Source organism: Jaculus jaculus, chromosome 5 (genome assembly GCF_020740685.1).
Source record: "Jaculus jaculus isolate mJacJac1 chromosome 5, mJacJac1.mat.Y.cur, whole genome shotgun sequence".
In the NCBI taxonomy this organism is placed as follows: domain Eukaryota; kingdom Metazoa; phylum Chordata; class Mammalia; order Rodentia; family Dipodidae; genus Jaculus; species Jaculus jaculus.
The window spans coordinates 76,291,576-76,306,094 of NC_059106.1; the positions used below are offsets into that span (position 1 = coordinate 76,291,576).

The following is a 14,519-nucleotide window of genomic DNA, read 5'->3' on the forward strand; positions in this document are numbered from 1 at the left end:
GCTTTGATAATTCTCCCTCTCTCTCTCTTCAGAAAGCCAAAGCCCCTCTTTCCCCAGGGCTTGCCTCCTTTGAGGCTGTGTCTTTCAGGCAGGAAATTCTGACCCTGGAGACTTCTTCCCTCCTCACAGTTGCAAGTCCCTCTTAGGGCTTGCATTCCTTTAATGCTTGAGGAATACTGAACACATCCTAGGCTGGCAGGTCCCCTCTCACCTGCTGGAGAAAGTTACTAATGGGCAAAGGACACTTTTAGCATTTATTAGTCTTCTGTTTTAACATTTAGGTGATTCTCGGTTAGCAGATAAAATTTCTTTCAAAGTAGTTAAGAGAAATTGGAATATTTTGTTCATTGAATCCCATCAGACAGGCATGTGAAGAGTACTTGATTGAAAGATACTTGTGCTCCTTTTCTTTGTTTGTTTGTTTGTTTTTCTGAGGTAGGGTCTCACTCTAGCTCAGGCTGACCTGGAATTCACCATGTAGTCTCAGAGTGGCCTCAAACTCATGGTGATCCTCCTAACTCTGCCTCCCGAGTGCTAGTACTGGGATTAAAGGCGTGCACCATGCCCAGCTACTTCTGTCCCTTTTGGCTAGCAATTTAACATTTGCTTGAAACTAGAAGTGAAGAAATTTAACTTGCTTTAACAACACTGGGAATAATTTGGCTCCTTGTTAATGTGGCAGCTGGCAGCATGGTTGTGTTACACTAAGTGTGTGTGTGTGTGTGTGTGTGTGTGTGTGTGTGTGTGACTTGACCCTGCGTGTGCAAGCAGCTATACCACAAGTATGCCACCCAGACCTCCTGGTCTTACAATAAATCTGACCTTCACACCTGCATTTGATAAATACAAGCTACTATTAACTATCCAATGTGCATTTGGAATAAGATATTTAGTTTGAAGATGATTATCCTATAATGATAACATGTTCAATTATTTAAATTTTAGACCCTGTTCCCATTTGAAGTTTATTAGCACAGACAACCAAACATAGTCATCATCTCTGTGCTATGTAGGACAGCTCTGAATTCTGGAGAACTTGGTAGTATTTCTTCTAAGATTTTAACAAATAAAGCCAAGACTAAGATTTAATGTTCTTACCACTGTCTCTCCAGTGGCAGAAGTAAAGGGAGGGTAGGTCAGTTCTGGAAACTAAAACATTCCACATATAAATCAAACTTGGGGTACTTTGAAGAAATACTTGAAACTGACTTAAGGGAAATCAGAGAGAGTCTCACAACAGTTAAGTTTTGAAAACAGAGTTCAGAAACTCAGCTGGAAGATTAAAATCCCTCAACAAACATTTGACAAGTGAATATGGCAATGTACCATTCTATGTGCTTGGGCTACAGTTTGCTGGTCAGGAAGAGCTCAAGTTCCCAAGAGAACCTTAGACTTCAAGTTCTGAACCTGTACTGAGACCTTAGGATGATAATCTTAAACCTTCTCATCTTTCATTAGAAGTAGTGACTTCATTATCTCAAATAAGCCTCAGAATTCTCTATTGTCTGCTTAAGAGCATTGTGAATAATATACTAAATAAGAGTCTGGTCTTTGGAACTAGTCCCTGGGTTTAACACTCCAGCTATGTTACTTTCTAGCTTGTTGACATTTGGAAATTTATTTAATGTTTTGTATTTCAGTTTCTTTATTTGGATAAAGGAGTCACCTACTTCTGGAGTTTTTGTATGAACTAAGTGTTAAGTACACATCCACTGGGCAGCATGGTACACATTTCCATTCTTAACCACCCAGGAGACAGAGGAAGGAGGATTTCTTAAGCATGTGAATTCAAGACAAGCCTTAACAACATAGTGAGAATGGACAAGAAAGAAAGAAAGAAAGAGAGAGGAAAGGAGGGAAGAAGAGAAAGAGAGGAAAAGAAGAGAGGAAAGAAGGGAGAGAAGGAGGAAAATGATAAAAGAAAAGGAAGGAAGGGAGAGCAAAACATTGCCACCAAAAAAAAAAAAACCAGAAAAGAAAACAAAAAATGGACTTAGAAATCACTTAGACAGTGTCTGTTGTTACATAGACATAATGTTAAGTATTATTATTTAGACATAAGAAATGTCACGAATGAGGTGTACCATTTGAAAATTAAACTTTAGAGAACTTAGGTGACTTTTTAAAGCCACAGTGACATTTCCAAAGCCACAGAAAGTCAATGATGTACTTAAGCATTGAACACATCTCTGAGTCCTTTATGAATATTTCCATTAGCAAATTAATGTAAGAGATATTTTTCCCCTATGCATCTTCCTTACCCTGGGAGTCCCAGTTCATTTACTGCAAGAACTTAGGTGAAGTTGTAGATGGTTCTACCAGAGACCAGAAGCACTGCAGACAGTCATGGTCCATGGCTTACTGAGTGTCCTCACCCATTCCAGTTAACCTGAGGAACGCCCTCTTCACATCTTTGTTCCGGAGGCTGTAAATAATGGGGTTAAGAAAGGCAGAGATGACATTGTAGAACAAGGCCAACTTCTTGTCATCCTCTGGGGAGGCTTCAGAGCCAGGCCTCATATACATGACCATACATGGAATACAGAACATGGTGACCACAGTGATGTGTGAGGCACAGGTGGAGAAGGCCTTCATCTGCCCTTGGGTGGAATGAATCCGTAGAATGGACATGAAAATATGAACATATGATGTCAAGATGAGGGACAATGGGATTAGAAGCAAGATGAAACCCAAGATGAAGTCCACTCGGTCATTGAGGGATGTATCTGCACAGGCCAGCTTCAAGACAGCCGGAATTTCACAAAAGAAGTGGTTGATTTCATTTGGACCACAGTAGGGTAGGGTCATTGCAAAGACTGTGTAGACAAGGGCACAGGTGAGACCACAAAGAGCAGAGCTGACTACCAGGATTATACACAGGGCTTGGCTCATCTGGACCCCATAGTGGAGCGGATAGCATATGGCAACATATCTGTCATAGGCCATAACTGCAAAAATCCATGTCTCAGTGATGCCTAATGTCAGAAAAATGTACATCTGGATGACACACCCAACATAAGAGATGGTCTTATTCTTGCTTACTAAATGAGCCAGCATCTGGGGCACTGTTGTGGTGGCATAACTGAGATCCAGCAGGGAGAGGATACTGAGGAAGAAGTACATGGGTGTGTGGAGACGTGCATCTATTCTGATCAGGGCAACAATGAGCCCGTTGCCCACAACCGTAAGCAAGTAGAGGATGAGGAAGAAGAAGAAAAGGATCCAGTTGATCCTAGGATTCCCAGAGAAGCCCAATAGGATAAACTCAGTTACGGAGCTGTGATTTCTCCAACCTCGACTGTGCATGGCCTTCCTTCTGAGAAGAAAAGAGAACATATTTCTGACTGGTTGGCACTGTCAATGTTAGAATGCAATATGAGATCCACAGAGACAAGAGCTGAAGTCAAAAAATCTGCCTCCACACCCAGAGAATAATTGATTCAAGTGGGTCTCATATAGCTTTAGGGACTTATTAGGGCTTCTAATAAATATTGTTGACTTATCTAATTAGTTATCCATGATAAAAATCCAATGTTTATGTGACAGAATTGCAGTCATATCTTGAAGAACATATCCACACAGCCTTGTGCACATATGTACACACATAACCTACACAGCATACACCAATAAAATTAAGGATGCTACAAAAATACAAATGTTTTGTAGTAAGCTAAAATAGTCTAGACTTTCATTTTTCCTAAAGTTGTTATTTCAATTACCAAGGCTGTTCTTTAGTCACTGTGTATGACCAGATTATAGAAGAACGTTTGGCATATAGTATGTATTTGTAAACCTTGGGATGAAGGAGCTGAGTCTGCCCTGAAGGTGGTGGTGTTACTGATTGTGGAGCTATCCTTGGTGCTGACGTTGGCCTCCTTGGGAGCTACCCATCATGCTGATTCTCCTTGGGCTTTCTCTTGGATTTCTATGGCTCTTGGCAGATTTCCAAACACAATCTGGCCCTTCTTTGGATGGGAAATTAGCCTGAACAACTTTAAAGTCTCTTTAACACAACCATCCAGAGGCTCCAAAACATGGATTCTGAGAATCTTCTGGAGACATTTCTCATTAGGAATGTACAATGCCCCAAGTTCAATCCCCATACCACAAAATTTTCAGGGAATATATACTTTATGGGGTGATTTTCCAGTATTTCCTCAACTTTGTGGAAGAGCCAAAACAAACTAATGTGGTAACCAAGGAATCAGGGAAGCTGAGAAAAAAATTGAGTACAAACTTAGTCAACTGCAGCTTGAAACTTAAACAAGTAGTTTAAAGTTTCTTCTGTCTTATTTTTGCAGTGACAGAGTTCCTTTAAGGCTGTGCTCACTACCCAGGAAGGGATATGCTCTTGTTCCTCAGCAGATTCCACTTCAGCACTGTCTGAGAAAAGAGGCAGGTGGAGGGCAAAGGAAGAGCCATGCCCCAGCCTGCCTAACATCTTTTCTGTGCTTTCTTGTCTATAGTTTCATATTAGCCCCCAGAGAGAGGATGTTCTAACAACTAATGTAAGGAAATATAGCCCATTTAAAAAGCTGCCAAGTAGCAAGTACATTTAACTCACAGGGGCACTGTCCACTGAGCAGACAGAGTGCGGTCAGGTACCATCTCTGAATTCTGTTCCCAGGACATTCCTAGAAAGATAGAACAAGACCCTCTTCTTTGGAGCCTTCAACCACTCAGAAAGCAGAACTGACTATTCCATACCCCTGAGTAAAGGTCCTTAGAGAACTTTCCATCTCTAAATGCTTTCTGGAACATAATCTGGCATTCTACCTTTGCTTTCCTGTACTTACAATGAATCCTCGTGTTTTCATATAGCTTGTAGCTAAGACTGTTTTATGCATTTTAATATGATTGAAAAATTATTCATTTAGGTCTGTACATGTTTCTGTCCTCCCAGCAGAAGTTGAAAAGTTGTTATGGAGATTATATATGCCCTGAAAAAGCCTAAGAGGTTTATTATCTGGCTCTTTCCAGGAAAGATTTTCTGAGTGCAGCTCAAAACAGATCAATTTGGCCCTTAGACGATGGCTCAATGGATAAGGTGCTTGCCATAAAAGTGGAGGACTGGATATTGAATCCCTAGTAAATTCCAAGTACATCTGGCATCCTTCAGTAATCCTGGTATGTGGGAGGTGGACACAGGATCCCTGAAACAAGCAGGCTAGTTTAACTAGCTGAATCAGTGATTTTTGTGAGTTATAGCAAGAAACCCTGCCTAAGACTGGCATGGTGGCTCACACCTTTAATCCCAGCACTCAGGAGACAGAGGTAGGAGGATTTCTGTGAGTTCAAGGCCACTGTGAGACTACATAGAGAATTCCAGTTCAGCCTGGACTAGAATGAGACACTACCTAGAAAAACCAAAAAAGGAAAACCAGAAACACCCAACATCAACCTCTGGCCTCCACATGCATGTGCACAAACATATACACATGCAAGAAAAACACAAACCAATTCATTCACTATTCTTCAAAAACCCTGAGTACTTTCTGAAAGCTGTGGTCCATGAGGCAATGTGTGTGAGGAAGACAATAGAGGCTCTGTGAGCAAAGAAAATCAGGGTTGAGAAAGTCATTAACCTGTATTCCATCATCTGTAACTAGGGGATTAACATGTATTCTGATGGTTTTGTGACTAGTTAATGAGTTTTCAGATGTACACAACACAAAACCAATAAATATCAGTTGTTACTATTATCACTATCATTGATAGCAATCTTGCTGAAATGCATTTTCCTGTTTTCTCCTCTTGGTAAAACTCTAATCATGGAAGTCCTCTGTGATTCTCACCATACTTGACCTTCATGTGACCTCTGGTCACACCTTGAAGGTACTTTTATTACTAAATATATCCATGCTGATACATACACTAGCCTGTAGAACTTCTTAAAGAAGAAAATTGTTGCATTTCTAGTTATTTTATTTTTAATTCTTGTCACAGAGCATAGGCAAGGGGCTATGCATTTATGTCAAAGGCTCAAGGGTAAATTTTATTTTCAAGGAAGGACACCTAGTCCAATAGTTTCCCATCACTTTCTTCTTCAAAACTACTTCAAGTTCTTCTTCCTTAAGGATTTCTGTCAGATTATTGACTCCTACCCCAAGTGTAATTCTTTGCTATTTGCTAAGTGAGCTGAACAAATTTAGTTATGTAATGATGAGAAACAGACTGAGAATACTTTGAGAATTTTATTTTCCTCAAATAAGCTTCTTCTCTACTGCAAGAGATGTTGGTAAAGACTAATTGAAATATCACATATAAAGTGGTTTAATATTGGGCCTGAAGCATAGTGTTCAAACAACAGTAGTTATTAATGCTGTATTATTTTATCCCCATGCTTTAAAAAAGTCTATCTTTCTATAAAATAAAGAGAATTGAGATGGAGAGAAACTTGCCTGATATTGTGCAGCTATGATATGACATGGTCCTGTTCTGCTTACTCCAAAGACCTTTCTTCACTGGATGCTGCTAGTCCAGCACCATCCACAGATAACAAAGTGCCACAGCTCTGGTTGGCAGGGAACTGGTAGGAGTAGTATTCTCTGGTACCCATGCTTGTCCTTCAGCCCTTTCTTATAGTCCTTCCATGCTCTAGGTCAAGTACACTTCCCTGCTCCATACCAATGTCCTGCAACTGCCTTAGACAGTTCCAGTGTCCATAAATAGGACTGTAAGAGATTCTTACTTCAGCCATTCTCCTGAAGCTTCTGAATCTTAGGACCTCCCTCTGTGATGTTGATTGGAGTGTCAATGAGACTCATGGGCATCAGGGATCAAAGGATCCCAAAGGTTCAGTGAGATAACTAGCACCACAGGCGCCTTCCATTCCTGAGGGATCCTATTCCTCAGGAGGAGGCTCTGCAGAGATGCAATCATGTTGCAGAGGAGGGACATATATATCCCAAAGGAAATCTGAGCTTGTAAGGGGACTAGAACTTCAGGAAGGAAAGGGAGCTCCTTTAGTTGAGAGAGTAACTGGAGAGTAATGTAAGTGGAATAAGGTCCAAGAGTCAGGCTTCCTGATCTCCCAATGTGAACAAGGGCCAGGAGTCAGAGATCTTGATCTCTCAGTGTGAACAAAGCCCAGGATTCAGGAATCCTGATCTCTCAGTGTGAATAAAGCCCAGAAGTCAGAGATCCTGATATCTCAATGTGAACAGAGCCCAGGAGTCAGAGATCATGATCTCTCAATGTGAACAGAGCCCAGGAGTCAGGCATCCTGATCTCTCAGTGTGAATAAAGCCCAGGAGTCAGGGATCCTGATCTCTCAGTGTGAACAAATCCCAGGAGTCAGAGATCATGATCTCTCAATGTGAACAGAGCCCAGGAGTCAGGCATCCTGATATCTCAGTGTGAATAAAGCCCAGAAGTCAGAGATCCTGATATCTCAATGTGAACAGAGCCCAGGAGTCAGAGATCATGATCTCTCAATGTGAACAGAGCCCAGGAGTCAGGCATCCTGATCTCTCAGTGTGAATAAAGCCCAGGAGTCAGGGATCCTGATCTCTCAGTGTGAACAAATCCCAGGAGTCAGAGATCATGATCTCTCAATGTGAACAGAGCCCAGGAGTCAGGCATCCTGATCTCTCAGTGTGAACAAAGCCCAGGAGTCAGGCATCCTGATCTCTCAGTGTGAATAAAGCCCAGGAGTCAGGCATCCTGATCTCTCAGTGTGAATAAAGCCCAGTAGTCAGAGATCATGATCTCTCAATGTGAACAGAGCCCAGGAGTCAGAGATCATGATCTCTCAATGTGAACAGAGCCCAGGAGTCAGGCATCCTAATCTCTCAGTGTGAACAAATCCCAGGAGTCAGAGATCCTAATCTTTCAATGTGAACAGAGTCCAGGAGTCAGGCATCCTGGACTCTTTCTTTTTTTTTATTGACAACATCTATATTTATAGACAATAAACCATGATAATTCCTTCCCTTCTCTTACTTTCCCCTTCATAACTCCACTCTCTATCATATCCCCTTCCTGTCTCTCTTACCCTCTCTTTTATCTTGATGTCATCATCTTTTTCTCCTATTATGTCTTGTGAAGGTATTGCTAGGCACTGCAAGGTTGTGGATATTGAGGCCAATTTTTGTCTGGAAAGTTGCATTGTAAGGAGTGATGTCCTTCCTTTGGCTCTTTCATTCTTTCTGCCACCTCTTCCACAGTGGACCCTGAATCTTGGAGGATGTGAGATGTTTCAGTGCTGGACACTCCTCTGTCAGTTCTTCTCACCAGAATGTTGCCTGTTGGGTCATCCCAGTGGTCACCACCATCTGCAAAGAGAAGCATCTCTAACCAAAATTGAGGGTAGCATTAATATATGAATATGACATTAAATGTAACACTTTCAGGACAGTTTGGTGAGAATAGTATATGCATTGAACCATACAAGAGGAGGCTTTATACCCCTAAGGCTCATGATATCCGTACCATAGGCTTTTGATTAGGTTTTCAGTACTAGGCATGTATTCCCACCGACAGAATGGGCTTTCAGTCCAATTTGAGAGCAGTTGGCTTTCCCCTAAAGCAGACATGCCACTTTTGCACCTATTCAGTCATTTGGCCTGTCTAACTAAACTTGAAGCTTCCAGTTTCACCACTGCTGACTCCTGTCTCACATAGGTCTGCATACAGTACAGCCTTTTCCAGCTTTCAGTTTAGCACCAGCTTGTTTTCTCAGTGACCTTGTCACCCAGGCATGTGAAGTCTTCAGCAATAGGGTCTTACCAAATGTTTCTCAAGGGAAACCAAGGGTCTTGGCAATACCCTGTAATGTTTTGGAGGGAACAGTGACCTCCCTGGCCAAAAACTCACTGGAAGGCATCCCATACCTGGCACTTAAAATATTCTAGTAACAATCTATGGCTTCTGGATGTATAATTATCCAAAAAGCAGTGGGCTTTCATATGCTTATTCAGAATATCTTGAATTTTGATTGACCCTCCCACCCCATACTTCTTACTCAATCTCTTTCCCGGGCCTCACTTAGGCCATTCCTCTCCCTGTAATCTATTCTTATACTTACATATATACAATATCATCCCCTAAAGTCCTTCCCCCTCCTCCCACCCATATAGCCTTTTTGTAGCATACTAGCCTCTGCTACCAAATTTTGGTTCCAGCTTACACACAAGTCTAAACAATTGTAGGTAGGATCCACATATGAGACAGAACATGAGATGTTTGGCTTTCTGGGCCTGGGTTATCTCACTTAGTTTACTCCTTTCCAGATTCATCCATTTCCCTGCAAATTTCATGATTTCATTTTTGTTTACCACTAAATAGAACTTCATTGTGTAAATGTACCATATCATTATTAGACATTCACTTGGTGAGGGACATCTAGGCTGGTTACATTTCCTAGCTATTGTGAAAAGAGCAGCAACAAACATGGTTGTGCAAGTATCTCTAAGGTAGTAAGAAAAGTCATTAGAATATACTCCTAGGAATGCTATAGCTGGGTTATATGGTAAGTCTATTTTTAGCTGTCTCACGAACTTCTGCACTGATTTCCACAATAGCTATATCAGACTGCATTCCCACCCACAGTCCAACAGTGTAAAAGGGTTCTCCTTTTCCACATCCTCACCACATTTGTTGTAATTTGTTTTCTTGATGATAGCCATTCTGACAGGGGAGAGATGGAACTTCAAAGTAGTTTTAATTCGCATTTTCCTGATGGCTAAGGATGTAGAACACATTTTTAGATGTTTATATGCCATCTGTATTTCTTCCTTTAAGAACACTCTGTGTAGTGCTATAGCCCATTTTTAATTGTTTTTTGGGGAGTTCTTATTGTTCTGTTTTTTGAGTTCTTTGTATACTCTAGATATTAATTAATCCTGCGTCAGATGTATAGCTGGCAAAGATTTTCTCCAATTTTGTAGTTTGTCTCTTTGTTCTATTCACAGTGTCCTTTCCTGTATAAAAATCTTTATAATTTCATGAGATCCCATTGGTTGACCAGTGATTTTATTTCCTGAGCAATTGGGGTTATATTCAGAAAGTCATTGCCTATGCCAATATGTTGAAGGGTTGCCTCTACCTTCTCCTATAGCAGTTTCAGAGTTTCAGGTCAGATATTAAGGACCCCTATCCATTTGGACTTGATTATTATACATGGAGAAACACAAAGATCTATTTTCATCCTTCCATGTATAGATAATCCAGTTTTCCCAGCACCACTTGTTGAAGAGGCTGTCTTTTCTCCAATGAATTATTTGGCATTTTGTCAAAAATCAGATGGCTGTAGCTGCCTGGATTAACATCAGGGTCCTCTATTCTGTTCTATTGATCTACGTGTCTTTGTGCCAGTTCCATTCTGGTTTTGTTACTATTACTTAGTAATATAGCTTAAAATCAACTATGGTGATACCACCAGCCTTATTTTTGTTGCTTAAATTTTTTTTGGCTATTTGAGCTTTTTTTGTGCTTCCAAATGCATTTGTGGATTGTTTTTTCTATTTCTGTGAAGAATGCCACTGGAATTTTAATGGGGATTGCATCAAACATGTAGGTTGCTTTTGTTAAAATTGACATTTTTACAATATTGATTCTTCCAACCCAAGAACATGGGATGTCTTTCCATATCCTAGTGCCTTCTGCAATTTCTCATTTGAGTGTTTTAAATTTTTTTATTGTGGAGATCCTTCATTTCCTTGGTTAGGTTTATTCCAAAGTACTTTTTTTTTTTGAGGCAATGGTGAATGGAAGAGATTCCCTGATTTCATCTTTCACATGTTTGTTATTAGTATATAGGAAAGCTATTTATTTATGTGTGTTTATTTTGTATCCTGCTATGTGGTTAAAGTGTTTATCAGCTCTAACAGTTGGCTGGTAAAGTCTTTAGGGTCCTTTATGTATAGAAACATACCATCTGCAAATAATGATAATTTGATATCTTCCTTGCCAATTTGTATTCCTTTTATGAGTATATTTTGCCTTATATCTCTAGCTAGGACTTCCAGTACTATATTAGAAGAAAATGGGGACCATGGACACCCTTCTCTTTTTCCTGAATTTAGTGTAAAAGCTTCAGGTTTCTCCCCATTTAGTATTATGTTGGCTGTAGGTTTGTTATAAATAGCTTTTATATTGAAATATGTTCCTTCTATTCCAAGTTTCTGTAGTACTTTTACCATGAAGGGATGTTGGATTTTGTTAAATGCCTTTTCTGTAACTATTGAGATTATCATGTGATTTTTGTCCTTCAGTCCTTTATATAGTGTAATACATTTATCGATTTGCATATGTTGAACCATCCCTGCATCACTGGGATAAAGCCTAGTTAATTGGTGTGAATAATCTTACTGATATATTCTTTTTTTTTAAACAGATGTTTTTAACATTTTTTTATTATTTATTTATTTGAGAGTGACAGACACAGAGAGAAAGACAGATATATATATAGAGAGAATGGGCGCGCCAGGGCTTCTAGCCTCTGCAAACGAACTCCAGACGCATGCACCCCCTTGTGCATCTGGCTAACATGGGACCTGGGGAACCGAGCCTCGAACCAGGGTCCTTTGGCTTCACAGGCAAGCGCTTAACCACTAAGCCATCTCTCCAGCCCTGATATATTCTTGTATTCTGTTTGCCAATATTTTGTTGAGAATTCTTGCATCTATATTCAAGAGGGAGATTAATCTGTAATTTTCTTTTTTTATTCTTTGTCTGGTTTTGGTATTGGGGTGATGCTGGCTTTGTAGAAGGACTTCGGTAGAATTCCTTCCTTTTCTATTTTATGGAAAAGTTTGAAAAGCAATGGTGTTAATTATTCCATGAAGGTCTGGTAAAATTCACCAGTTAATCCAATTGGGCCTGAACTTTTTTTAGTTAGGAGACTTTTTATAACTGCTTGAATCTCCTTGCTCATTATAGGTCTATTTAAATGGTTTATCTCATCTTGATTTAATTTTGGTAGGTTATATGAATCAAGGATATCATCCATTTCTTTCAGATCTTCAAATTCAGAGGTGTATATATTCTTCAATTATGTCTTTGTGATTTTCTGAACTTTTTTGGTGTCTGTTGTAATGGTACCTTTTTCATCTCTAATTTTATCAATTTTTGTCTCTTCTCTCTTTCTTCTGGTCAGGTTTACTAAGGGCTTATCAATCTTCTTTATCCTTTCAAAGAACCAACTCTGTTTTATTGATTCTTTGGATTGCTCTTCTGGCTCCTATTTCATTAATTTCTGCCCTAGTTTTTTTTTTTTATTATTATTTCTTCCCATCAACTGATATTTGGTTTGCCTTGTTCTTCTTTTTCCAAGGTCTTAAGGTGAAACAGTAACTTACTTGTTTATGGAACTCTCTAATTTCTTAATATAGGCAGTTAGAGCTATAAATTTCCTTCTTAGGACTGCCTTCATTGTGTACCAAAGGTTTTGGTATGTTGTATTATTACCATAATTTAATTCTATGACTTTATTGATTTTCTTTTTGATTTCTTCAATAACACATTCATCATTCAATAGTGTACTGTTTAGTCACCATGAATTTCTGTATGCGCTATAGTTTTTCTTGTTGCTGATTTGTAGTTTAATCCCATTCTGGCCAGATACAGTACAAAGGATTATTTCAATTTTCCTGTATTTGTTAAGATTGTTTTGTGTCCTAATATATGGTCCATTTTGGAAAAGTTCCATGTGCTGCTGAGAAAAATGTATATTATGCAGCCTTTGGATGGAATGTTATGTAGCTATCTGTTAGGCCCATTTGTTCCATGACATCATTTAATCCAGATGTTTGTTTATTTTTTGCCAGAATGACCTGTCAATTGATGAGAGTGGGGTATTGAAGGCACCACTATAATTGTGTTTGGTGTTATCTGTGACCTTAAGTCTAATAGTGTTTGATGAAATTGGGAACCCCAATGTTAGGTGAATATACATTTAAGATTGTAATGCCCTCCTGTTGGAGTGTAACTTTAATCAAGATAAAGTGACCTTCTTTATCTTTCCTCACTAATGTTGATTGGAAGTCCATCCTGTCAGATATTAGGATAGCACCACCTGCTTGTTTCCCAGGCCCATTTGTTTGAAATACCATTTTCTACCTTTTCACCTTAAGACAGTGTCTATCTTTTATTGAGAGATGATTTCCCTGGAGGCAACAAACAGCAGGATCCAGCCTTTTAATCCAGCCTGCAAGCCTGTGTGTTTTGTTTGGGCATTAAGGCCATTGATATTGAGTTACAACTTAAAGGTATGTATTTATTCTTGCCATTCTTCTTGTTTTATAGTGCTTCCTGTTTTCCCTTGCTCATTATTTTAACTGTTATTTGAGTGTGATTTATTTTTTTTCTATTTCCTCTTCTTTGTATTTGCTTTCTCTTCAGTGTGAAGGATTCCTTCAAGTATTTTCTGTAGAGTTGGCTTAGTTGTCATAAATTCCTGTAGCCTGTTTTTGTTATGGAATGACCTTATTTCTCCATCAATTTGGATAGATAGCTGTGCAGGATAACATAATCTTGGTTAACAGTTATTATTTTTCAGAACTTGGGAAAATCATTCCAAAGCCTTATGGTGTTTAAAGTTTGTGTTGAGTAATCTGCTGTTATTCTGATGGGCTTGCCTTTGTAGGTGACTTGCCTTTTCTCTCTAACTGCTTTCAATATATTTCATTTGGTTTGCATATTTAGTAGTTTAATTATAACATGTCAAGGAGAGGTTCTTTCCAGATTTAGTCTGTTTAGTGTTCTAAAAGCTTCTTGTATCTGCATTGGCATTTCTTTCCCCATTTGGGGAATTTTTTTTCTATTATTTTGTTGAAAAACCCTTCTAAGCCTCTGGATTGAACTTCTCCTTCTACTATACCCTGAATTATGTTTGGTCTTTTCATGGTATCCTGGATATCTTTAAATTCCCATTCATACCTTCCTATTAGTTTGTCTTTCTCTTTCTTTGACTATATTAGGTCTGCCACCTGGTCTTCTAGTTTAGATATTCTGTTCTCTCCTTCATTCATTCGACTGGTGAGACTTTCCCATGAGTCTTTTTTATTTGATTTACTGTGTTCTACAGAGCTAGAATTTCATCTTGGTTTTTCTTCAGTATTTCTATTTCCTTACTGATGTCTTATAATGAAGTACTTATTTCACTAAGCTGGATACCTGTGTTCTCTTTCAGGAGTTTATTTCCTTCTTAATTCCTTTGTTTTCTTCTTTGATTCCTTTAATTTCCTCTTTGATTTGTTGGAGTAAAGATAAAACCATGTTTTTGAAATATTTGTCAGGCATATCATCTAAAACAGTCTCATTGGTGATCATTTCTGATGGACTTATAATTTTTGGTGGAATTGATTTGTCTTGATTCTTTGTGTATCTTATATTATAATGTAGCAACTTTTGCGTCCTGAATTGATTTGAGGCTTGGGTTTCCTACTTATCTGCAGTGTTCTTAAATGTTGTGATCCATTTTTATGTACTTTCATGATATGAGTTAAGATGCCAGGTGTAGCTCTTGTACCCCAATCCAACTACAGAAATAATACTATGTGTTGAGTTTGCTTGCT

At 39.0% G+C, this 14,519-nt stretch overlaps 1 protein-coding gene across 2 annotated transcripts; it reads right to left on the bottom strand.

Annotated features, from left to right (window-relative positions):
* Positions 1–2,358: 2,358 nt before the first annotated feature.
* On the bottom strand, positions 2,359–12,500 carry LOC123460871 (olfactory receptor 2A12-like). 2 transcript variants are annotated; one of them, XM_045150936.1, is made up of 2 exons: positions 12,487–12,500; positions 2,359–3,286 (listed from the first exon to the last, which is right to left on the bottom strand). In XM_045150936.1, exons 1-2 carry the CDS (start codon positions 12,498–12,500, stop codon positions 2,359–2,361), a joined length of 942 nt encoding a protein of 313 aa, XP_045006871.1. The 2 variants fall into 2 exon arrangements, with proteins under 2 accessions (XP_045006871.1, XP_045006869.1); XM_045150934.1 differs by lacking the exon at positions 12,487–12,500 and having other exon boundaries at positions 2,359–3,306.
* Between the last annotated feature and the right edge of the window lie 2,019 nt (positions 12,501–14,519).

Bases quoted from the DNA above. Each gene is read 5' to 3' on its own strand.
- LOC123460871 (XM_045150934.1), bottom strand. From the start codon at position 3,306: ATGCACAGTCGAGGTTGGAGAAATCACAGCTCCGTAACTGAGTTTATC.